Below are 25,958 nucleotides of genomic sequence, written 5' to 3'. Positions count from 1 at the left end.
AACAGATGGCATCAATGGCAATATCATATTAAAAATGAGGATATTAGGAAAGAACTTGACATTGTCAGCATCCAGGAATGCGTTAGCAGAGCTAATCTCAGATGGTATGGTCACTTAAATAGAATGGGAGATGAAAGATTAGCAAAACAAGTGTTCTCTGCCAGGTTGGCAGGAAAACGACCCAGAGGAAGACCAAGATATAGGTGGATTGATACGGTACAAAGTGCCTTAGACGATAGAAATATAAGATCTGATAATGTTGGAGTCTTGACAAGTAACAGACTGATTTGGAGGAAAATTGTAGATAGGAAGTTAGTAATGATGTAATTTTTTCATGTAGTACTGTCATATCCTGTACACCCCTTGAGGGTACATGGCAGGAATTTGATGATGATGATGATGCTAAATCTTATAGCACTGTAGTTTGTTATGCTGTTGAAGAAGTGGATACACACACACACACACACACACACACGCGCGCGCTACTTGGAAAGAAGCCAATGGACATCCCCACGGGAAGGTACATTGTGTCATATAACTAGTTGTCTTTGTAGCCTGTATAAATTGGAGGAATATAATTCTCTCAAGTCAGTGGAAATGTGTCCTGATGAAAATGGCTATTAGAAGGGAACTGACTGAGTTTGAAAGAGGCATTATAATAGGATGTAGGCAAATTGTTGAGAATTGGGCCATCCTTGGTCAACAATCAGTGATATCATACTGAGATGGAAGCACAGGGAGTCAACTGCATGTGTACCTGCAGTGGATGACCCACCACACTCACTGAATGAGACTGTAGGGTGCTATGAAAGATAATATCATTTGTCAGCCAACACATTGGAAAGAAGCCAATGGACATCCCCACGGGAAGGTACATTGTGTCATATAACTAGTTGTCTTTGTAGCCTGTATAAATTGGAGGAATATAATTCTCTCAAGTCAGTGGAAATGTGTCCTGATGCAAAGTTCTGGGAATCGACTGGAACGTGAATCTGCACAAAAACATTCAGAACTGAGGTTTTCAACATGGTTTCCATGGTAGGATTGCAATATGCAAGCCCACATTACCCAAACCAACATGCAATATTGTCTTCAGTGGTGCATAGATCTTGTACAGTGGGATGCAGAAGCTTGGAATGCTGTGTTATGGAGCAGTGGATCATGCTACACCCTTTACCAAGCAGATGGGCAGATATGGGTGTGGCAGATGCCTGGTGAATGTCTTTTATCAGAATGCATAACTCCAACTGTGGCGGGTATTATTTTTCCTACTTTTCAGCATGGACCTCTGTTTGTGGTGACACAAACATTGAACTCAGAGATGTATCTGAACATTGTGGACAATGCACTGCTTCCTACTTTGTGGTGTTCCTATGGGACTGACCATTGTCTCTTTCAGCAAGACAGTGCACCTTGTCATAAGCTACTACTGTAACATGCACAGTTTGTGACCACATTCGTTACCACACTTGACTGGTTTCCATGGAGCCGTGACATCAACCTTATTGAACATCTGTGGGATAAACTGGACCGTTGGATGAGGTCAAGGGATGTCCACTCCACAATAGTCCAAAATTTCAATTAATTTCTATCATATGCTTGTGAGTATATTCCATATGATTGCTGTAGCCATCGCAGTGAAAGGAGGTCCTACATCTCATTAAGGTGGACACATTAGCTGTTTGTTGACTTCTTTCCAAGCAGTGTATGTGTAAAATACCTAGTCTAGCCATAAATACTGTTATAACTTGAACAGTACATAAACCTTTAATCTATCAGTAAATCATTTACAGTTTTCAGCACATACAAACCACATGTATAACGTGCATATAGCAGCACTCAATGTTCGAAATGTTCCCCTTTTGCCTTCACGCATGTCTGAAGTCTGTGAGGCCACATGTCACAACATCCAATGGAAATGCTGCCATTGCTCGCTCCAAATCCACCTTCAGGCCAGGGTGTCATGGCTACTCTGACCACAATTTGAAGTCCTATGGATCCAGATTGGAACTTCCAGACAGCATATCAGATGGTGATATGTGGTCAGGCATATTCGCCTTAACCACTGTTGTGTGGTCCTTGCTTTGTGTGCAGGTCTGAGTCCTGTTGGACGGTCCCTTTGGGAGAGGTTTTGGACCCTTTCTTGCAGAAATGCAACTTGGATACCCCCCCCCCCCCCCAATATGTCATCCTGATATGTTATTCCTCATACACAGGATGGGGGATAATGTATCGGGGGGTTATCCAAGTTGCATTTCTGAATCCTGAGTATATGCCCCAGATGTTGCACATGTGTATGACCATCCAGGGCATATTCTCAATTGTTCTGGCAGTTAAACACCTCTTCAATGGTGAAAATCTTTCCATCTGTGAAGAGGATATCTCTGTGTTTATTGTTTGTATACCGTGGAGAAGTGCCTTTTGATTTTATCACCCTCTGCGACATAAGTTGTAGTGTTAGGAAATGTCCAGTAGACAATAGGCTATCACCCCCTAGGTCATCAGTTAGTATATGTGACTTCGTTCTCTGTGAAACGTTTATCTCTCACGACATCACTTCCTGTGTTCTCACAGGATTACACTGGAGGCGATCCTTACAGCCCTCACAAGCTGTTGCGTCCTAACGCAGCATGGTTGACCTGTTCTTTGGCAGTCCAATACACAAACATCCTACTGATCCTGAGTGTTTTTAGGATGTTGAAAATAACAGCTGGCTATTCTAACCTTGAAGTGTTATTACAGCTATGCAGTTCTCACAATCTCCCCTGCATGTTAACCCATACTTCTAGATAACTTTCTCTTTCTACTGATAAACATGTAAATGTTGGCTGCACACAGCACCGGTAACAGAACTGAGTTCGCGCAATTTTGTGGGCAGTGCAGTGGTGGGGGATGATGCATGCAGAAGTTGTAACAGCACTTATGGCATAAATGTTCCTTACACTATTTTGTCCCTTAATTTCTTTCCAAGTTGTTTACACACACACACACACACACACACACACACACACACACACACACACGGCTCAAAGTAATGCAGAATCTTACTCACCATACATCAAACATACTGGCCCAAGATCTCCATTATTTTAATGATATGTGTTGATAAGGTAATAGGAGTTCCATAAACTGATCAGTGGCACTGCACTAATATTTTTTTAAAGTTAAAAGACTTATTTTAAAAGGTTATTTTTTTTATTGAATTAAAAATATATTTTGTTCGGCCTGAATTACTTGCCATGGGTGAGTAGGCGACCATATTTGTTGAGCCTTGATATATGTCTCAAGGGTGCAGGGGCATATGATGATCAAGATTACTTTATTTCTAACTTCCTCTGAACAGTTTTCCTCAAAATTAGTCTGTTATTTGTCAGGACTCCAACCCTCGCCCGCGAGTCTATTCCAATTCGCCCCTTTGCTGATGTACTCATATGTACATGTAAATAAAATTTTATAATAATTTAAATTTAAATAATTAAATATACAAAACTAAAAATAGCTATATTACATATAATATGATCGTCATACATCTGGTAAGATATATATTACACACTACATACACTATATATATAAGAGTTAAAATTTACCAGTCGCCCACGGAAGTTTTTAAATGAACAATTTTCGCCCTTGATACTAAAAAGGTTCCCCACCCCTGATCTAAAGCATTGTCTGTGACCTGGCATGAGTGCCCAGAAAATGTAAAAATTCAAAATATGGTATGGGAGCTGTCGACAGAGAAAAGCAAGCACTTTGATAATGAAATTAAACAAATGAAATGTGCAGTTATTGTTATATTCAAGTTTAATAACATGTATGTCACAGGAAGTATACAGTTCAGGTCATATTATTTAATCTGTATCAGACACCAGTAAAAATATCAAATATTTCTACTGGTATTACATATCTACTTATTTCATGCAGAAATAAATGTATATTATATAAGTAAAGTGGATATTAGATCCAGCATTATTTCAAAGCCAAATTTAGAAACTATGAAAGTTTTGTAAAGTAAGTTGACCACAGAGCTTACGGGAATACACTCACTGGCATTCACAGGTTGCCTTAGCATGGACTACTTAGTAGACATAGGCACCACTCAAGCATCTATGTATTCACCTTCTATTATTCCATTTTGAGAAGGCGAATATATATATATATATATAAGCGTGCGTGCACACACACACTTGGACGGTGCCTATGTCTTCTAAGTAATCCAAGCTAAGGCAACTCGTGAATGCCAGTGAGTGTATTCCCATAAGCTCTCTGGTCAACTTACTTTATGGAACTTTCATAGTTTCTACATTTGGCTTTGAAATAATGCTGGATCTAATATCCGCTTTACTTATATAATTTTGCATCGCCGACTTGTAGCCTTTTGGCTCTTTATTTTAGTAAATACATGTATATGTAATGGAACACAAAGCATACTGAAAAAAAAAAAAAAAGTGGTCACCAGCATGTGATGTGTAAAGTTTAGGAAACACTGCCCTATAGGTTCTCCATTCAGAATGCATCAGTTGATGTTTTCAGTTTGGGTGCTTATATATATATATATATATATATATATATATATATATATATATATATATATATATATATATATATATATATATATATATATATTGCTAATTTTAATGCCAGATTTGTTTTATTCAGTTTAATGAAGGAATCCTGAAGGCTTACACTAGATTTATTTACGAATATAGCATTGAATGCATAACATAAAGAGCTGAGATTAACATCTCTGATTTTCATATGAAGTTGAATGCCATTTTCTTTCATCATACAATTCATGTAGATGAACAACATTGAAGATACTGTGCATCCATGTCCTATACCTGATTTTATATCAGATCATCTTTCTGTTTTCTCTTACTGTAGCTATAGAAAATTTGCTTGTTATAACAAACTGCTGTGAAGTATCAACTAAAACTGTAAAATGCTATGGAAAAAAAAATTCAGTACAGCAAACTCTCCACTATGCTTGCATAAATCTTATCTGTAACACTAAGTTGGAAAATTCCTCTGTACTGTTACATTTTTTTATTTCTCTTTTTGTAGATGGATACAATGATAGGTCTGTTCTGCTCATCTAGAATATGACTTTCTGTTTAGGCCTTCTGAATTATGCAGACAATCACTGCAAAACTTTTATACCTCCATATTTGAGAATTTCTAATTAGATATCTATTCTTTTTCCATTTCATGTTTCTGGTAGCTTTTTCTGTCTCAAGTATTGATTGTATTCCTGTTTGCATTGCTCTTAATATTTTTAACTATTATTCTTTCACTGCTTGTTTCATTTAGGTCTTTGAAAGTAATTGCCCCAGATCTTTATTTTCAGTTTCTGTCACTTTTATTATCTCTGATTTTTTATTTATTTTTTATTTTTTAAAAATTTTATTGGTCTTTTTGCCACCTTCTTGATATTTATCTTCTGTATTTTTACCAAAGTCTTCCCATGAATTTTGTTTAGCTGCTTTTGCACATAGTTTTCTTGCATTTCTTTTTTTCTGTATTCTTTCAGGATATATGCTGATTTACTTTCTAGGAATTTTTAATAAGTACATATATAATTATTCTTTTAAATTAATTAAACCTCTTGTATTTATTCTAATCAGACAAGGATCAGAATTTGTGTGATTCATTAGATAATCAACATACTTGTTTCTTAGTCAAAAATATAATCACTTTTTATTATTTAGCCTATCTTTGTTTAGAAGTGCCCCTTTTATAATGTCATTGGCTTTTTACTCAAATTTTAGGGCGTTACTGATGTTTTATCTAGACAGATATATGAAGAATACTTATTTACTTAGAGGATAATTACTTATTTATTTACAATATTTACTTAGCAGAGTAACATGGGAATCTTCCCAGAAATAATACCTATAAAGTGATTATATTTATTGATATATTTGATATGCTCTAGCTCTAGTTGATTTTTGCCAGATTTTTTTTCTGATTACATAAATTTTTATCAGTTTTTATACTGCCAGTGGTATCATTGATATCATATCACACTTGATATCACAAAATAAAATTCTTCACTTTTGTTCATTTAATTCTACTTTTACTCAGTTTCAGTTTCTTAACCAACATGAGTTATTGGTGACTCCATCAAAAGCATTAGATAATATTTTTCTGCTTCCAAATGTAGGAGTACTTATGTTATTTGCACCCCCCCTCCCAAACAAAATAGATTCAGCTTCCATTTCAAGTAGTCCTAATACCAAAACTGATTCATGTTAGAACTGTCACTGATGTGTTGTTAGCTATTGTGTTAATTATTTCCCAGAAACCACTTAATTATCCAAATAATGAATTATGCTATAATTTTTATTCCTTCTTATTTATTTTATCTTTCAGTGCTCCATGACTTTTTTGTACAATATTGCAATTCCAGGATATTTGTTAAGAAGAAACCAAAAGGTAATTTGCAGTAACAGGAAAATATTGTCATGAATTTAATATATTACAGAATGTTTTTATAAAATCCTTGTACATAACTGGTAATTAGCTTATGAAATTAACATTAACAATGCATATAAAGGATATTAATTAATGGCAACTTTAATGAATAACTTCAATATTTCAGCAACGTCATGTTGCCATCTTCAGGAACATAAATATATGGTATGTGCACGTAGGCACTAACAAAAGCAAATGAGGAAGAAGGCAAGAAACTAATATTGTTCCTAAAGTCGTAATGGTACCCTCTGGCGGGCTAATTGGGTTGTCTTGGCCGTTGGGCTGAAGTTCTCATAATGTAAGTCTCCCAAATTTGGGATAATTTCATGCACCCAAATTTGTTGAGGTTTGGAACGTTTTTTAGAGCTGCTGCTGATTCCTTGAATAATCTTTCGTACTTGAACTTGCTGCAGTGTATTATTTTAGTTTTCTTCCAACGAATTCTATGGCATTGTCTGTCAGCCTAGAGGGGCTGTACTGGTGAAACTGGATGTAGTCTTTGTGTTCTGAAATCCTGATATTTGCTGTCCTGCCTGTTTGGGCAGGACAGCAAAGTAGGATCCTTTATATGCGTTGTTAATTCCGTAAGCTAATTACCAGTTATGTATGACCAACGTATAAGCCTTGCTACTAGAAAGTCCTTGTACATTTGCAAATTTTTAAAATCTTCTATATAAGATACAAACAGCTGCAAAATGCAACACAGAGGGATTAATTCAGCATTTAATTCTAATGCTTCATTTGTTTTGATATTCTTCTTTTATTTTCCAGGTAATGAACTCTACACTATGCTGTGAATGGCTTTGGTTGAAGTAGGGAGGTGGGGGGCAGTTTTGTTTTCTAGCTAGCTGAGTCAAAGTCTGTGTCAGAAGAAAATTATGGTCCATTACCATGAGGAAGTGCCTCACAAAAATTCAGTTACAAACTGGATGAAGAAAAGTTAGAGACCGGTTCTGTTAATGATTAGTCATAAATTGGAAAACTGAAGGTAAACAATGACTCTGTTGTTTGTAGAGCAGGCTTTTACAAGCAATTCACAAAATTAGTGAGCCAAGTTTTTTTTTTAGAGCAGCAGAATTGAGAATTTACAAAATTCTCAAAACAGAATTACATCAGTGAGCGGGAATGATTCGAGTCTGCTAATGTTTTTGGAAGAAGACTACTATGCAAATTTGATTTTATCCAACATTTGAATCATGAAGTTGAAGATAACATCTCATTTGTTCAGCTTATTGTTTCATGATGGAGTGCCATTTCATATTAGGGGCAACATTATGGAATGCCATAACTCACAAGAATTTGAGGAATGGAGAACTAACTAATAAATGGATCAATCATGCATAATTGATCCATTTATTTTTGAAAGGTCTGTTTTGAATTACCACATTCCTGAACTGAGGCAATAAAGACTTTTGGACTATAGTCTTTCAGCCATATGGGGCACCTTACCACTTTACCACAGTTTTTGACAATTTGTACATGAGATTTTTTTTTCATGATAGAGGAATTGGAAGCGGTGTCTTGGCCATCACTCCCCACACCTATCCCTATTAGATTTTATCCTTTGGAGGTGTTAAAAACTAAAGTTTACCCAACAAACTTTGAGTCTTATGAGAGGGCAGAATGTGTTTGGGACACCTCAAAATCATACTGTGATTTGTATCTGAAATGATGTGTTGAAAATTAACATTCCTCTATGTTGCATTTTGAAGATTGTTTATCTTATATAGAAGTAAAATAATTAAAAATTCATACTGTGTGTGTGTCTGTGTGTGTGTGTGTCCACACACACACACATGTGCTCCTCCTTAACTCTTTAACTGCTCATTTTATATTCTACTGACATTGTCCCATGTGCTGAATTAATTTTGCAAAAAAATTATAAATAAAATCAATTAAAATTTTTACTGAAGTAAGAAGTCCGGACAGCATCATACATTCTTGATATACACTTGTTCACTCACAAAAATGGCAATAATAGTGTTTTATAAAATTTGCATAATCAAGGTGTGTCCACTTGATTATGCAAATTACACACATTAATTTATGTAGAAATTAATCAAAATATATAAAGAGCACTATTATTTACAACACAGCTATTACTAAGCCTACCAAGTGCCAGGGTATGAAAATCCTAAAAATTTAGCACGGAATGATATTTTTCAAAACAGGGTACACAGAGTCCACCATCACATTTGGTACACATATACCGGCTCTCACGACGCTTCTTTTGCTCAAGAGTGGTATTGGAACAGACATAACAAACTCGAGCTGCATTCTTCTTCTCCTTCTTCTCAGTAGAAGGTACAAAAGAAGGGAAATGCCTTTCTTTGAGACACAGTGGTTATCTCCAGGTGATGGATATCCTTTCAACTTCCCTGTTGTTCTAGGGATATGGTACTTTCCTTTCCTATTTTCATGAGGGAATTGAGGCAAGGAATGAAAATTAATTATTTCCCTGATAAGCATGAGTTGGTAGTCTGCTAAGTTTGTGTTTTTTCCAAATTTTACATTATAGAGACAGTGGGAATTTAGACTATGGTCATATCCAGAAGGTGGAAAAATAGTTTTTTGTAATAGCTAGAAAAATATAAAGTTCTTGAGGGTGGTGTTTTTCCACTGCTTTAGTCATGAAGATTGTGTAGATAGTCTATTATTTGTGGTGAAGGTATGAAACTTGTTTGTTTCATCAGCTATTGTTGTCATTAGTTCTGTGATAAAAAATTGTTCAAAAATATCTAAAGCTGAAGAATCATCAGTGATATTACCTGTGATTATTCCTGAATTATTGCTATCAAATTCGTGTACACTTGGAGTAAATGCATCATCACGCCACTTGAACAATACATCTTCAGTACACATTCGCTTACGCACGTTCATATCGAGACTTTTCTCACTATCTTGCTCGCTTGTAACATTTATATCACCAGGATCTTCTCCATCTGAAGTAGACAATTCTTCTCCTGACTCATTTGTTGTTAACAATTCATCAATTTAATCATCAGTAAGATAATGCGGATATTTACTGATAGATGCCATATTGTGACATCCCTGAAATCTCTGCAGGCACGTGGTTTATGCTTCATGTTGCATATGATAAATTGCACCAGTTCAAATTTTTCTCTTTAGATATCATACGAGGACAGAAACCCAAGTTAAATAAACTTCAATTGGTTAGCAATAGATGGAGGAACCTACCTGCGAAGTTTGAATATCTTACAACGATTCTTTCCATACTAAAAAATTGTCTGAATATGGGAGGCAAGCCAACCGTACATATATGGGTTCAGCAAAGCAGACGTGTATTTCTGAGCCTGTAATAATACGTTCTCAGCAGCTAAAGGGTTAATATACTTGTCATTTTTAAAGCATCAAAAATGTTTTTTTTTTTTAATTGATTGATGTTCACAACTGCTTAATCATATGTGAAGTATTGAGTGTACATCTTATAACATGACACATGCTATTGTTATTATTATTTTTATTATCATAATTGGTATCATTGTATCCACTCCTCACCTTCTTATGGAAGATGAGGAGTAGATACAATGAAACAAAAAAAATGATAGTGCAACATGTCAGAGCATCACATGACTAAATATCTCTTTCCTTTGCTATTTTCATGAGGGAATTGAGACAAGGAGTGAAAAATAAGTTACTGGAAAACTTGGCTTTGGCAGAAGCCACCATGAAGTATGTAAGAAGTATATATTCATATACATACTTTTTACATATGTAACCATATGTAAGAAGTATTAACAGGAAAGTAGGGAATCTAGTGGAAAAATTTGAGAAGTGCCATGTTGATATAATTAATGTTACTGAGATGAAGAAGATCAATAAATATCAGATAAAATTTCTTAAATAGCAGGCAGTTTCAAGTAGAGCAGATTGGTTTGTTGTTTGGGTTCCACAGATTGTTCTGTTAAAAAAAAAGGGGGGGGGGGGGAGTGCAAGTCTTTAGAGAGGGCAGCTGGCATAAAGAAAAGGGACAAACTGATTCTTGTTGGAGACCTAACCAGCAGAGTAGGAAACGAATCCCAAATAATTTCCAGAGCTAATAATAATGGTGAATATCTGTTGGATTTCTTTACAGAATATGACTTATTATTACAACACTATGTTTTACATGGTGTTGTAATCTCATAACATAAAGATGTGCATAAATTCATGTAGAGAGCGAGTGAGGACTCACAGAAATAAAATCTTATTGACTGTATTGTTATCCACATCCTGTGGATACAAGTGTATCCAGCGTCATGGGAATATAGAAGATAACTCTCATGAAGGTGACAAAATTCTGGAGGCTATTGAAAAAGCTTTGTAATGGAATCAGAGATATTTTGGAAATCTGGCTTAATTACTTTGGAAGATTTTTAAATGAGATCAGCAGTGACAGAACAGTAGTAAAAAATATTCAAGAAAAATGAAGTCAAAAGGGCATATCAATACTTGAGGTAGAAAAAGAATTAGAAACCTGGTAAGGGAGCTAGGGATGGTTGATATATCATGCCAAATGCGGAGATAATGAAAGCTTTACAGTGATTTATAATGCATAATCCAGAAGATACCTAATCAGAAGGTCAAATTCTTGATAATTGGGGTAGAACTCTCATAGTACATATCTGTAAAAAAGGGAAATAAAACAATGTGATTCAAGCATGCCTTCTCAAGTCTTGATGCTCAAGAAGAGACTAAGAAAAATTGTGGATGAAATACAAGTTTTTCATCCACAAGAACAACCTGTGATGCTGAATAGGAGGGAGTTGTCAGGATCATATTTTTACTTGACAAATAATTAGTAAATCATAGGAATATAGCAGTAATCTATTTAAGTTTGGTAGATCTCGATATGGCATAGGCTAAGCTGCTAAGAGAAAGTATTTAAATTTATTGCTTAATTTCCTTCCTTTACTCACCCTGAAAGACTCATCTTGGGACATATGTTCAGATTTGACAGTTTGCATAAACATGTCTGAAAATACTACATGACCTACAAGGAATCAAATGTGTATTCTTATCAGAAGGAACTGCTACTTCCTCTATCAACTATTTGATAGGTATAGAACATTGCAAATTATACAAGTATAGCTGTGAAATTATAAATATAAGCCTTGCTATGCCAAAAATATATTAGTACAGCAAAAAATATCTATTCTTTGTCAAACTTAATTAGGTTTCTGTTTCTTTGTGTAGGTTATGGATTAGTATGCCACAGAGCAATTAGAGAAATATGTAAAATGGCTGGCATTACAGATCTTTATGCTAAAGTGGAAGGATCTACTAATGTTTTGAATGTAACGAAGGCCTTTATCATAGGTTTACACAGTCAGGTATGATTTGTATATGAAGTCATTTTCTGAATTCCCAATTTTAAACTTTTAATTAATATTACAAGTTTGTTACATCATAAACAGTTAAATTTTGTAAAGCATTTTTAAAAGCATACTGAGATAAGTCGAAGTATACTGATTACACATGATTCTAAAAAATATAGGCAGCTTGTTCTGTATTGATGTATAATATTTTCTGATTATCTTAAAATTCTTCATTTGGAATAATTGGCTTAAAATTTACTTGCATACTTTCCATATACCATGAACAGTGCCATTTTATAGTTTTCATTGTATTCTCATTCTTTCTCTCAAAATGTTGAGCATCATTTGTTGATATGCAAAACTGTTAATATGCTACTGTCCATTGCATAAGAATTATTCAGCAGTGGTTCAGCGAGCATGACAGCAGCTTCATGCTCGTTGGCTGAGTGGTTATTGAGCCTGCTCTCCAACCCAACAGGTCACGGGTTTGAATCCCACTAGACGTGGCTGTTTGTGATTGTCTTACCTTGTGTACTTCTGTAATCGTTGATATGGTGCAGAATTTTGCTGTGCTTGTGCCATTAAAACCATAAATCATCATCACTGTGGCTACCAAAAAGCCTTGATCTGAACAGTATTGAGAATGTATGGGACATGTTAGAAAAACAGATTCAGGAGCAAAGTTCTTTTCTGTCAAATCTGAGCCAGTTAAAGGATTGTATAGTGAACAGCTGGTATGTTGTAGACATAGATGCAATCCAATACTTTGTGGAATCTATGCAAAACCCATATATACTGTAATTCAAGCTAAAGGAGGGCTACATTAGCATTATTTGAATTAGTTTTCAGTAATTCTCATTTTATCAATACTGCATGTTAATTTTTGGCTCGCTCTATTTATTCTGGATTTTAGAGGATCCAGATAGTTAAATTTAACCTACAATTTATTTATTTACCGTATATTATCGCGTATAATGCGAACTAGAAATTTTGTTTGAAAACTAGCCCTAAAATGCCATGTCCACGTATAATGCGATCTGTTAATCTTGTTCCATAACATTATAAATAATACAATACGAATTAATGAAAGAAATATTTATTTTAAACCAAAATGTCAAAATCCTTTAAATTCTTCTTCGTCTGTAGGGATTGCGTCATCAGTGTAGCAGTTGTCGTCATCGTCTTCATGCTCTCCATTTTGTTGTGCGTCATCCTCGCTTTTGTATATGACGTGATCTTCGGATCCATCCATTGAATTACTTATTCCACATTTAAGAAATGAGCGTTGAACCATTTCAGATGGTATCGAATCCCATGCTTCTTTAACCCAGCTGGTGACTAGGGTGATCTCAGGCTTCTGAAAATTCCCACCCTTTGTCATCTTCGCCAAACCAGATGACATCCATCCTCTCCATTTTTCAGGAAGTTAGACCACCCGGTATGACTGCTAGGTCTGTACATAGCTCATGTGCTTTCTCTTTGCTTGCCTCCGTTAAATGTGCCCGGAACATATCCCAGACTAGCATCCTTTGTTGACATAGCAAACTACTTGGACGTATGTTCCATACTTGATCCAGCCACAATTGTACACCTTCTTCATCCATCCAATCTTTCTGATTGGCATGAACAATTACACCTGGTGGAATTTTCTTCCTTTTAAATATCACTGTCAGCTTTAATTTGGTTCCGTCTGCCATACATGCTAGAACAGCGGTAAAATGCGTTTTTTCATGTCCCGTTGTTTTTATGAAGACACCCTTTTCACCAACTGAGTTTACTGTTAGATTCCCAGGCATATCAAAGTACATGGGCGTCTCATCCATATTGCCAATTCGGGAAAGTTCATATCCGTGACACTTCAGTATTTTATGATAAATTTATGGAAGGACTGCACTTTTTCTTCAGGCTGCTTTGGTAACTTCTGCGCAATTTTTGTTTGGTGTCGTAATGTTAATGCTTTGCGATCCATAAATCTGTTGCACCACCCAGGCGAAGCAAGAAAAGATGAAATACCTGGTGTGTCCTTGAATTTACCATTCTTGAGTTGTAGAGCTCGAAAATGAATTGCATTTCTTGTTACTATAATGCCATCTTGTCGTTGCGTCAAAATCCATTAATTTGGCTCTTCTTAGAGTTCTAGAAAGGATGATACATCTCCACGACGGGCACGTTTCGTTTTGGAGATTTTTTCAAGACTGTCTTTATGCTTAAGCCAAAGTCTAATATTACTCTCTGCTACACCAAATTCTCTCATAGCAACACTGTTATTATGTTCTTCTGCAAACTGCACGACATGCAATTTAAATCCTGCTTCAAAAGATGAACGTTTACATTTCTGTTGGCTCATTTTCAGACTAGGTTTGTTTAACGAATAATATTTAAAATGAACTGTGGTTAAACCGATATACCTAACTGTGCTCTATCATTCGGCGACTGAGCGCGCATCGTATCTGCGAATAAAGCCAATAATGTAAGTAGCTTTATGCGTAGATACGATGCGCGCTCGGTCGCGGAATGCGAGTGGGTCAAGTAGATTTGTTGCATAGGCATTAGGTAGTATATATTGTGTGTGCAAGTCTAATAAGATTTATATTTTTTAGGATCTGCATACAATGCGAATCCCTGACTTTAAGTAGTATTTTTTACCATAAATTTTTCGCATTATACGCGATAATATATGGTAACTAGAATTTTTTCTAATTACCGTATAATATACAGTAATTTTTCTATTTACCGTATATTATGAATGAAAATTGAATTAAATAAATTAAGTGAATTAAATAAATGAAAATTGAAATTACCTTAGGATTTATGTAAAGCATTGACGCACCTGGGGGCGCTTAAGGGTCAATGCTGTATAACTGAGAGGAGACCTCCACATAGCCTTTAAAGGAATGCGGAGAACCGACCTGGGCCTCTGACCTAATGTCCAATCCAATCCTTACCTTCTCATTGTGCACCCTGTTGGGTATCTACCTGGATACTGAACGAAGGATGGGCTGGCAATTTGGGATTTAGCCGACCAAATTGTATTCTTATTGGCTTAAACCAAAATACAAAATGATGGTACAACATGTAATTCTCACATTCAGTTTTATTTCCCTTTTTATATATGGGTACTATGAGAGCTCTGCTCCAATCATCGGGAATTCGTCCCTCTGTCCAGGCTTTCTGAACTATGCAGTGCAGCCACTGTAAGACTTTTATACCACCATACTTCAGCATTTCTGGTCGAATATCATCTACTCCTGCTGCCTTTCCACATTTCAAGCCTTTGATGGCTTTTTCTACTTCAAGTATGGATATGTATTCCTGACTGCATGCCTGGTCAGTGTTTTTTATCACTGTGCTGTCATCCCTGCTTGTTTCATTTAGCAGTTTTTCAAAGTTATTACTCTATACTTCAAGGATATCTTTTTCTCCTGTTTTCATGTCACCTTTATCATCTATAACTCCTTTTACAGCACTCTTTCCTCCATTCCTAAGCTTCTTCAACAACCTCCAGAATATTTTGCCACCTTCTTGATATTTATTTTCTATATTCTTGCCAAAGTCCTCTCATGACTTTTGTTTAGCTAGTTTTGCACACTGTTTAGCTTTCTTACATTTGTTTCTGTATTCTGTAAGAGTAAAAGCTGACTTATTTGCCAGGAACTTTTGATATGCTTTCTTCTTTTCCTTCACTGCCTCTTTAACTTCCTGTGTCCACCAGGGAGTTCTGATTTTTTTTATCCTTGCACACAACCTCACCACATGCCTCTCTGGCAGAATCAATCAATGTTTTCTTCAGATTTTGCTACTGAATCTCCAATGTTTGATTCCTGTTCTCAAACTCTTTCATTCATTTTGTTTTCAATAATCTTTCTGTATTTTAGTCTACAGTTAACATCTGAGAGCTGCTCAACTTTAAAATTTCTTACATGTCATTTTTTTCAATATGAAATTCAATTTTATCCTGCTCAAGACTAAATAGTGATCGCTTCCAATTTCAAATCCTCTGTACACTCTGGTGTCCTGCACCAGGGAGAAAACATCACTATCAACAATAACATAGTCAATGAGACTTTTCTTATTCCTAGCCTCTTCTCTCCATGTGAATTTGTGCACATTTTTATGTTGGAACATGGTGTTAGTAATAACCAGTCCATGTCCTGAGCAGAAATCCAACAGATATTTGCCATTATTATTAGCTTTGCTCTTTTCTCCAAATTTTCCCAAAATATTTTTGTATGTCTCATTTCCTACTCTGCTATTTAGATCCCCAACAAGGACCAACTTTTCCTTTTTCATTGTGTCAGTTGCTTTTTCTAGAGCGTCAAAAAATTCCTCCACTTCTACCTTAGTAGAACCTTCTGTGGGACCATAGGCACAAATAAGTGTCATTGCCCAGTTCCCCATTCTCATATTTGCCCACATTACTCTACTTGAGACTGACTGCCATTCAAGAAGATTAGCCTCGTATTTTGTGTTGAATACTATGGCTACTCCTTCTTTTCCTTGATTGTCATTGCCTGAATATAACATTTTGTATTTATTGTTCAGAAAGATCTCACCAGTTTTGGTCTTTTTTGTTTCAGTCACCCATCTAATTCCTCAGCTAGCTCCATTTCTTTGCCATTCAGGCTTGTTACGTTGATAGTACCGATCTTTAACTCTGGTGATGTTGAGTTGGGGTTTGTTTTCAGATTTGTTCCAGTAGCTGACTTTTCGCTGTTCGCCCTGGTTCCCTGGCGAAAACAACGGGGGCCTTGTTTAACCAGGCGACACCCCAGCCAGCATGACATTTTGTCATTTTGTACCATCATTTTTTATTTTGGTTTAACCAATAAGAACACAATTTGGTCGGCTTGTTCGTTCAGTATCAAAGTAGATACCTAACAGGGTGCACCACGAGAAGGTGAGGATTGGACATTAGGTCAGAAGCCCTGGTCGGTTCTCCCCATTCCTTTAGAGGCTATGTGTAGGTCTCCTCTCAGTTATACAGCTTTGACCCTTAAGCACCCCAGGAATATAACAAAGATCTGTATTTAAGTTTTGACGATCTGGAAAAGGCATATGACAAGGGGCCAAGAGAGAAGCTATTCAATACAGTTATATGGTGTCAATGGCATTATATCTAGCAAAACTTATTTGAGTTATAAGTCAGCAGTTAGAATTGAAGGAAGAACAGGAAGATGGTTTAATGTTAAATCTGGTGTGAGACAAGGATGTACATTATCCCCTCTGTTATTCATTATCTATATTGATCACATCATGAAGGAAAGTGGTATTAAACCTGATATCACAATTGAGATATTAATGTCAGCTCTTTGCTTTATGTAGACGATGTTATACTTCTAAATAAATCTGCTACAAGTCTGCAAGATTCCCTGACTAAATTGAATAACTGTTGTAATATATATTGTATGAAGGTCTGCAATAACAAGACAAAGACAATGAAAATAAGTAGAATCACTGAAAATGTCAACTGCATTGTGAATGGAGAACCTGTGGAACAAGTAAAACATTTCAGCTACTTAGGCACAGTTTTTAGTGGAGATGGTAAATTAAATATGGAAATAGACAACACAGTCAACAAAGCTGGTATGGTAGGAAGTTAATTGAATAAATTCATATGGAATAAGAGAGAAATTAGTTGGAACACTAAATTATCTATATACAAGACAGTGTTCAAACCAGTTTTAACGTATGGATCTGAGAGCTGGGTCAGAAGTAAAACACTTGACAAAAGACTAGAGACCGCAGATAGGAGAGACCTGAGAAAGATCAGAGGCGTGAACAGATGGCATCAATGGCAATATCATATTAAAAACAAGGATATTAGGAAGAACTTGATATTGTCAGCATCCAGGAATGTGTTAGGAGAGCTAATCTGAGGTGGTTTGGTCACTTAAACAGAATTGGTGAGGAAAGATTAGCAAAACAAGCGTTCTCTGCCAGGTTGGCAGGAAAACGACTCAGAGGAAGACTAAGATATAGGTGGATTGATATGGTACAAAGTGCCTTAGGCGATAGATATGTAAGATCTGATGATGTTGGAGTCTTGACAAGTAACAGACTGATTTGGAGGAAAATTGTAGATAGGAAGTTAGTAAGGATGTAAATTTTTCATGTAGTACTATCATATCCTGTAAACCCCTTGAGTGTACATGGCAAGAATTTGATGATGATTGACACACCATGGGTGGGGGTTCCTTTTTCTTTTTTGGGGGGCAACCCCCCCCCCCCCAAAAAAAAAAAACCATAAAATTCTCTAATAATCTTTTCCTAATTAAAATTATTATTTTTTATTTATTTTGTGTCGTGTCTTCTATTTCTATACTACTTGTGAATTAGTGGTCACATAAGGTGGGAATACCCTATAGCTCTCAGGAATCACGGCCGCTGTGAACGCAAGGCGAACGAGGTAGTTCTCTGGGGGACCGAGCTCTACTTCGTTTAGCCAAGCCGGGACAGAGGAGATCAGTTGCATCATGTATTGGCGATCGCTGCAGATGATCAGTTTATAGGTTGTATGCAATGCATAGTGTGTATTCTCAACCTCCCCCCCCCCCCCCCCCAGATTAAATCTTGAGTGTCGGCTACGGCCAAAAGATTAATTCCTAAGTGCACCACTGATGTAAAGTAATGCAGTAAAGCTTAAAAAATTATCATAAATACATTAATATCTACACACATACAAAGAAAATTAACAACTTATTTCTTCTAGTGGAGATCTTAACTACTTTATGGTTACTACTCCAAAGGACTAATGTGCTCGCTTAGAATGTTATGATTAAGATTTCCAGGCTCTATAAACAGGTTAACAGTATTTTCCATTATTAAAGTAAATCCTGAATCTCTGCATCTTTTCAGAATCTATTTTGTTTTTTTAGTTTGTTCTATGCTATTATTTATCTTGCATATATTTTTATAAATTGGTATAAACAGTGTATTTTTTTTTCAGTAATCTAAATCTTAAAGAATTTCAGGAGTCTTTAAATTTTTTAATTGCAGTTTTGTATATAAATGTAGTTCTATAATTATATTTTGTTTTTCTATTTTTCATTTTATTCATTGTATTTTTACTTTTAACATTGAAATATCATTACTGTTAGGTCATTTATATATTTTTACTTCATTATAAGCTCAGAGATTCCGAAATAGGTTAGCTGACTTTTTAAGGCTGTTTGTATCTTTTGTTATTTCTTTATTTATGTACTTTATTATGTTGTGGCTTATACCCATTTCTAGTTCTGTTACCAAATTGTTCCATTTTTCTTTCACCTCCTCTACTTTTCTTTGATGTGACCTCACATTTTATCATTCCAGAAAGAGAAATCTGTGTATTGATATTTCTCTTTCTGGACTGACATATTATCTTTAACCATCAAAAAACTTTTGTATGCTCAAACATTGCTTCTCACCTGTATAACTACTAAATCTGTATATAAATTCCTAATCCTCCAAACCCTGAAATACTCTTTCCATATTGATTTGCTGCACTCAAAACCTACCTTAAAAATCCAGAAGACTGCACTGTAATGATTCATTTTGCCCCCTCCTCCCCACTACCACACTTTCATTCCGGTCACTTTTTTCATATATGGTCTTTTCTGTAGGTATTTCCATTGAAAATGTTTTGCTGAACCACCCACCATCATTCTTCCATTTTTTATGTAGATTCTACACAGGAAGTTGGTCGGTAAACCTATAGTATGTTGCTACATGGATGGGTAGAGAGTTGGGAAAGGAGAAACTTGTTCATATTTGATTTGAAGACCTGTGTTATTATTTCTTGGGAAACATATGCGAGTAGGACATAATGTTGCACCATTCTAGAGTGCAACAGTAGAAGGAATGAAAAGAGGAGGTTATTTGAGTTTGGAATTGAATTAGGAAGGAATATTGGTGTGGTAGCTAGCTGCATGCTGTTCACTGGTTTAGTAGAGAGTGGAGGAATTATTAATGGTAATTCATATGAACATTACCCATGGAAATGTTTATAGAAGATTCATGCTTCAAAAACTAAATACCTGTGTGCAGGTTAACAATTTACATTAGATCAAGACTGATATCAGGTTATCTACTTTCCCCTTCAAGCTTGATCTGTTGAAGTTAGAGAAGTGGACAGTATGTGTTATCCACATTAAAGTCTCCTAACAAGTTAGTCTACAATTTGGGTATAAAATTAACTTCATAAGATAAGTAGTGATAAGGTTACAGAGCACAGCATGGTTGCCTAACTTAGAATGGTACAGGCAGCAAATGAAAGATATAAAATGAGGTGAGGAAATATTTGACCAGAGCAGATTGTAAAGCAAGAATTCCATGTTTGATTTGACAAAAGCATACGCTCCTCCTGTTTTTTTTTTTGAAAATATCATGTAAGATGCAGTTGCAATAGCTGAGGTGGAATTTGGTTAGGAATAGATGATCAGGTTTTGATATAAATGGTGGTGGCATACATCATTAATGTTTGTATTGATCTCCCAGATGTTAGTGAAATGAATCCAGAAGTGCTTAATATCAGATCAAAATATACTCATAAAATTGTAGCATTTTTGGCTAATTTTTGCTTTGTTGTCTTCTAAATATTCGTGGCTCACACCCACAAAAGGTTTTTGCAAACCTATGCTACACCATGAGTGAGCTATGGATTGTTATTAATTATATATATATATATATATTTGCATTTTTATTTATTTTTTATAGTCCAGAGTCCTGCTCTAGAGACCAAATGTGGAACTTTTTCAAGCCAGTGGTTTCACACTGGGCACTGAAAATCATCTCCCATCTAAAGATAATCACGAACATCCATGTCTAAGGTAGAATTTGAACCCACAGCATGTTGGTTGGGGAGCAGATATGCTAGCTACTCAGCCAGAATAGATAATTTGTTTTCAAATAAAACACTTTCAGAGTTGATATGATTTGATAAGGCTGCACTTTTTTTTTTTTTAGTAAAAAAAAAACTATATTTGGAAATAGCTCGACATTAGAGTAAAGAAACAATTCCTGCAATATTTGCTCACAATTTATTTAAAACCCTCTAAGTACTGTGTGTTACATTATTATGTCAGAGTATCTTTTGATTAATATTATTTTCTTTCCTTTTTTCAGAAAAGTTATCAACAGTTAGCAGATGAAGTGGGTCTTCATTTAGTAGAATTCAGAGCAGAGAGAGATTTCTATCCCAAAATCGTTGCTAGTCCTTCCCAATTAAAAGATATACCAGAACATGAAATACCAAGTTTTGAAGAAGTTGTGCATGGTGGTAAAATTCCACTGAGAAAACCAAAAAAGTTGCCTTTCTATATGTACCTTCCCAGTTGGGAGAAGAAGAAAAGAGAATTGGAAAGATATCGTAATCATGAAAAAGTGAAAATACAGCTTAGAGCTCAGTATGGAGATCTTACAAGTTTTCTGGTCCTAAAGGAAGAGCAAAATGCAAAAGAATCAACAATAGCAGAAGAGTAACACACTTGAGTGAGTATAAAAAGTTAGTGCTTTCTGATGATAATATGTAACAGTAATTTTCAGTTGGTGTGTGTGTGTGTGTGGAGGGGAAATGGTAACTCATTCACCAGCTAGGACCTTCTTGTAGATTGTCCCTGCCCCAGCTAATGTGGTACAGGCAGCTAAAGTTTCTTACAAACTCAGGTTAACTCTGCTGTTCAGAAAATTCAGCTGCAGAATGCAATGTTTTTGCTCAGTAATCTCTCATTGACCAGCTGCCACATATTTCCACATTTAACTAGTCAGTATTTATATATATGCAATTGCAAAATTCTTAATTCTTTTTTGCTAACAATGCATCTAACCTGGCTAAACCAAAGCTGCTTTGCAACAATTTGTAGGTTCAAATACCACTGTGAGTAGGGATGTTTTGTAAATGTCTTCAGGTGGAAGATGAATTTCATTGGCCAGTTTGACACTGCTTATTAGAGCTTGGAAAAAAACAAAAAAAAAAAAAAAAAAGATCCATTGAGCAGGTTTCTAGAATATCTAACACACAGTAATAGTATCATATTGATCATCTTTCACAGGTGGCATTGAGTTGAAATTTAAATTCAATTTCCCCTACTTTTTCAATCCTTTAAGGTCATCTGAACAGTTATGATTATAAATTATGCTACCTAACTTTGCATCAACAAAGAGAAATTTTATTCTTAATATCTGAGCCTAAATCTTTTATATATATTAAACAAGGATATTGATACACCTACTTTACTAGATCTCATAAGATTTCCTTCTAAACACAATTGCTTTTCATCTACCTATCTAATTAACTATCATCAATATACCTATTTAGCGCATTTTAATCAGCAGGTTCTTATTTAGACAGATATCAGCATCATTATCATCAAGGACCTTAAATGATTGAAAAATTCCTGCCATGTACCCTCAAGGGGAGTACAGGATATGATAGTACTACATGAAAAACTTACATCATTACTAACTTCCTATTTACAATTTTTCTCCAAATCAATCTGTTACCTGTCAAGATTCCAACATTATCAGATCTCATATTTCTGTCTTCTAAGGCACTATCCATTGTATCAATCCACCTATATCTGGGTCTTTTTCCTGCCAACTTGACAGAGAACATTTGTTTTGCTAATCTTTCCTTTTCCATTCTGTTTAAGTGACCATACCATCTGAGATTAGCTCTGCTAACACATTCCTGGATGATAATGTCAAGTCCTTTCCTAATATCCTAATTTTTAATATCATATTGCTATTGATGCCATCTGTTCACACCCCTAATCTTTCTCAGAACTCTCATATCTCTAGTCTTTGGTCAAGTATTTTATTTCTAACCCAGCTCTCAGATTCATAAGTTAAAATTAGTTTCAACACTGTCTTGTATACAGCTAATTTAGTGTTCCAACTAATTTCTCTCTTATTCTGTTGATTTCCTACCATACCAGCTTTGTTGATTCTGTTGTCTATTTCCATCTTCATGAAAAATTATGCCTAGGTAGCTGAAATGTTTTACTTGTTCTATAGGTTCTCCATTCACGATGCTGCATTTGATAATTTCAATGCTTCTGCCTATTTTCATACCAAATCTATTACAGCAGTCATCATCATGCCTATCAACAATTTAGGCCCAGAGTAGCCTTTCTGGAATTAGAAGTCATCGTTGAATTGCTTAAGAGGACATCCTGGTTTTCTTTTTCCTTATGGTTTATAATTTAAGACTTGTTCTGATAATGTGTTCCATCCATTTATGTTTATATTTTTTAAATTTTTTCTATTACTGATTCCTGGTTTAATTCTTTCATAATTTCTTCATTTCTTTTGTGATCAAATAGAGTATACTTTGCAATTTTTCTCATAAACTTCATTTCAGCTGTTATTAATTTTTGTTTTATTGTCCAGATTTCACTTCCATACAATAGGACTGGTAAGGCTAATGTATTGTATACTTTGTCTGGTTTGTTTTTGTACTAGGTTTGGTTTAAATATGGAGTTAATTACACCAGTTATTTTTAAATATTTTGCAATTTTTAGTTTATATCTTTTTCATATGTAATCATACATCCTAGATAGTTAAATGAATTCACCTGTTCTAAAATCTTGTTATCTATTACTATTTTAGTTCTTACTGGATCTTGTCCTTTAAAAGCCATGTTTTTGATTTTTCTGTTGATATTATCATTCCATAATCTTTGGCTATCTCATTTAAATTTAAAATACCTTTCTGTAAGTTATCTTCAGAATTTGTAATTATTATTTGGTCATCGGCAAAAAAGAAGAGTGTTTAAGTTCACAGTAGGAGAAAGTTTAATACCTTGATGGAAATTTTTTAATATTTATCTAAATGAAATAAAAGTTGCTGAAAGGGAACATCCCTGTCTCATATATGCTTTTTCATATATGCTTATGATAGCTTTTAGAATATTATTTGGTATTTTTCTTTCTTTTAATATGTTAAATAAAATGCTTTTACAACAGTTATTCAGTTTAGTCAGGGAACCTTGCACACTTGTAACTGATTTATTTAGAAGTATAACATCATCCTCATAAAGTAAGGAGCTGAGATTAACATCTCCAGTTTTGATATCAGATTTAATACCACTTTCTTTCATAATATAGATGATGAATAACAGAGGGAATAATGTACATACTTGTCATGCCACCAGATTTAACATTAAACCATCTTCCTGGACTTCCTTCAATTCTAACTGCTGACTAAGTATGGCTTAATATAATGCCCCATTAACACCATGCAACCGTAGCGTTTCGAATAGCTTTTCTCTTGTCATATGCCTTTTCCAGATCTACAAAACTTAAATACAGATCTTTGTTATATTCCCATGATTTATCAACTCTTCTTCTTCTACGCGTTATTCCCGCTTCCTATGCAGGGTCCGCGTGTTATTAGATGTGACTTCTTGTTAGTATTACTCCCAACCGATCCGTCGCCTGGTCTGCCGCTGGGGGAGATATGTTTTTGACTGTAGAGGCGTATGTTCACGGGCCGGTTTGCCTGTTTGCGGGATGAAAAACGCCAGATAAACTGGCGGAAAAAACCCTACTGACCGCGCCCAAGACCGGCTAACTTGGCTATGCCTGAGGAAGATCCTCAAATTCCTCACGTCTACAACGGAAATCGAACCTGGGACACTCCTTCCCCAGGCATATGGTTGCGAAGCGCAAAGCCACTAGGCTAACCACGCGTCATGATTTATCAACTATTTGTCATAAAGTGAAAATCTGATCCTGACAATCTCTATTTGGCTTGAATCCAGCTTGTTTTTCACTAAGCTTCCCTTCGACAATCCTTCTTAACCGTTTCTCGAGTATACTTGCAGAAATCTTACCAGGAAGATTTAGTAGGGAAATACCTCTGTTCAGAGGTATTTCCCTACTGAATCTTCACATCCAGTTTTATTTCCCTTTTTATATGTGGGCTATGAGAGCTTCTACTCCAATTATCTGGAATTTGTCCCTCTATCCATACCTTCTGAACTATGCAGTGCATACCTCCATACTTGAGCATTTCTAGTTAATATCATTTACTCCAGCTGCCTTTCCACAACTCAGGCTTCTGATGGCTTTTTCTACTTTAAGTATGTATGACTGTTCAGTGTTTTTTTATCACTATGCTGTCACTGCTTGTTTCATTTAGCAATTTTTTGAAGTAATTACTCCACACATCAAGGATATCTTTTTCTCCAGTTTTCATGTCACCTTTATCATCTCTAATTCCTTTCACAGCACTCTTTCCTCCAGAATATCTTGCTGCCTTCTTGATATTTATTTTCTATGTTTTTACCAATATCTTTCCATGACTTTTCTTTAGCTAATATTATGCAGTGTTTAGCTTTCTTACATTTGTCTTTGTATTCCCTAACTTATTTGCCAGAAACTTTTGATATGCTTTCCTCTTTAACTTCCTGTGTCCACCATTGGAGTTCTTATTTTTGTATCCTTGCAGACAACCTTACCACATGCCTCTCTGACTGAATCAATCAATGTTTTCTTCAGGATTTGCCACTCAATCTCCATGGTTTGGTTCCTGTTCTCAAAACCTTTTCCAGTTCCTACTCAACTTTTATTCGCTTTAAAACTTTCTTACATGTCATTTTTTTCAAAACGAAATTCAATTTTATCCTGCCCAAGACTAAATAGTGATCACTTCCAATTTCAAATCCTCTGTACACTCTGGTGTCCTGCACCAGGGAGAAAACATCACTATTAACAATAACATAGTCAATGAGACTTTTCTTATTCCTTGCCTCTTCTCTCCATTTGAATTTGCGAACATTTTTATGTTGGAACATTGTGTTAGTAATAACCAGTCCATGTCTTGAGTAGGAATCCAACAGGTATTTGCCATTATTATTAGCTTTGCTCTTTTCTCCAAATTTTTCTAAAATATTTTTGCATGTCTGACAATCATTTCCTACTCTGCTATTTAGATCCCCAATAAGGATCAGTATTTTCTCTAGTATGGTAATAACACCCTGCTACCCTAAAACTGTACAGCCTCCCTGTTTATTAAAGGAAATAGGGCAAAGCAAAATACTGTTAATGAAGGATTTTAATATGGGAGAATGAAACAGCTGATAATACAGCAGTAAATTTCTGGAACTCCATGACAATTTATTTAAACTTGCAAAAGGAAATAGAAGTTCAGATTTTATAACATCAGAGAAATTAACTAGTGCAACTATG

At 35.4% G+C, this 25,958-nt stretch overlaps 1 protein-coding gene across 1 annotated transcript in view; it reads left to right on the top strand.

The window, feature by feature from the left end:
* The window catches only part of mRpS5 (mitochondrial ribosomal protein S5), a 119,957-nt gene that overhangs the window by 87,184 nt on the left and 6,815 nt on the right, over positions 1-25,958 (top strand). Inside the window, exons 9-11 of the mRNA XM_090399991.1 lie at positions 6,370-6,432; positions 11,668-11,804; positions 20,892-21,257. Coding sequence (XP_090256117.1) covers positions 6,370-6,432; positions 11,668-11,804; positions 20,892-21,248 — 557 coding nt within the window. The 3' untranslated portion in view covers positions 21,249-21,257. The remainder of the gene's footprint in view (positions 1-6,369; positions 6,433-11,667; positions 11,805-20,891; positions 21,258-25,958) is intronic.

This window comes from Typopeltis vanoorti, chromosome 11, assembly GCF_054136105.1.
Source record: "Typopeltis vanoorti isolate ZY-2024b chromosome 11, IOZ_Tvanoo_1.0, whole genome shotgun sequence".
Lineage (NCBI taxonomy): Eukaryota > Metazoa > Arthropoda > Arachnida > Uropygi > Thelyphonidae > Typopeltis > Typopeltis vanoorti.
The sequence above is the reverse complement of the archived record's forward strand: the minus strand, read 5'-3'. Positions and strand labels throughout refer to the sequence as shown.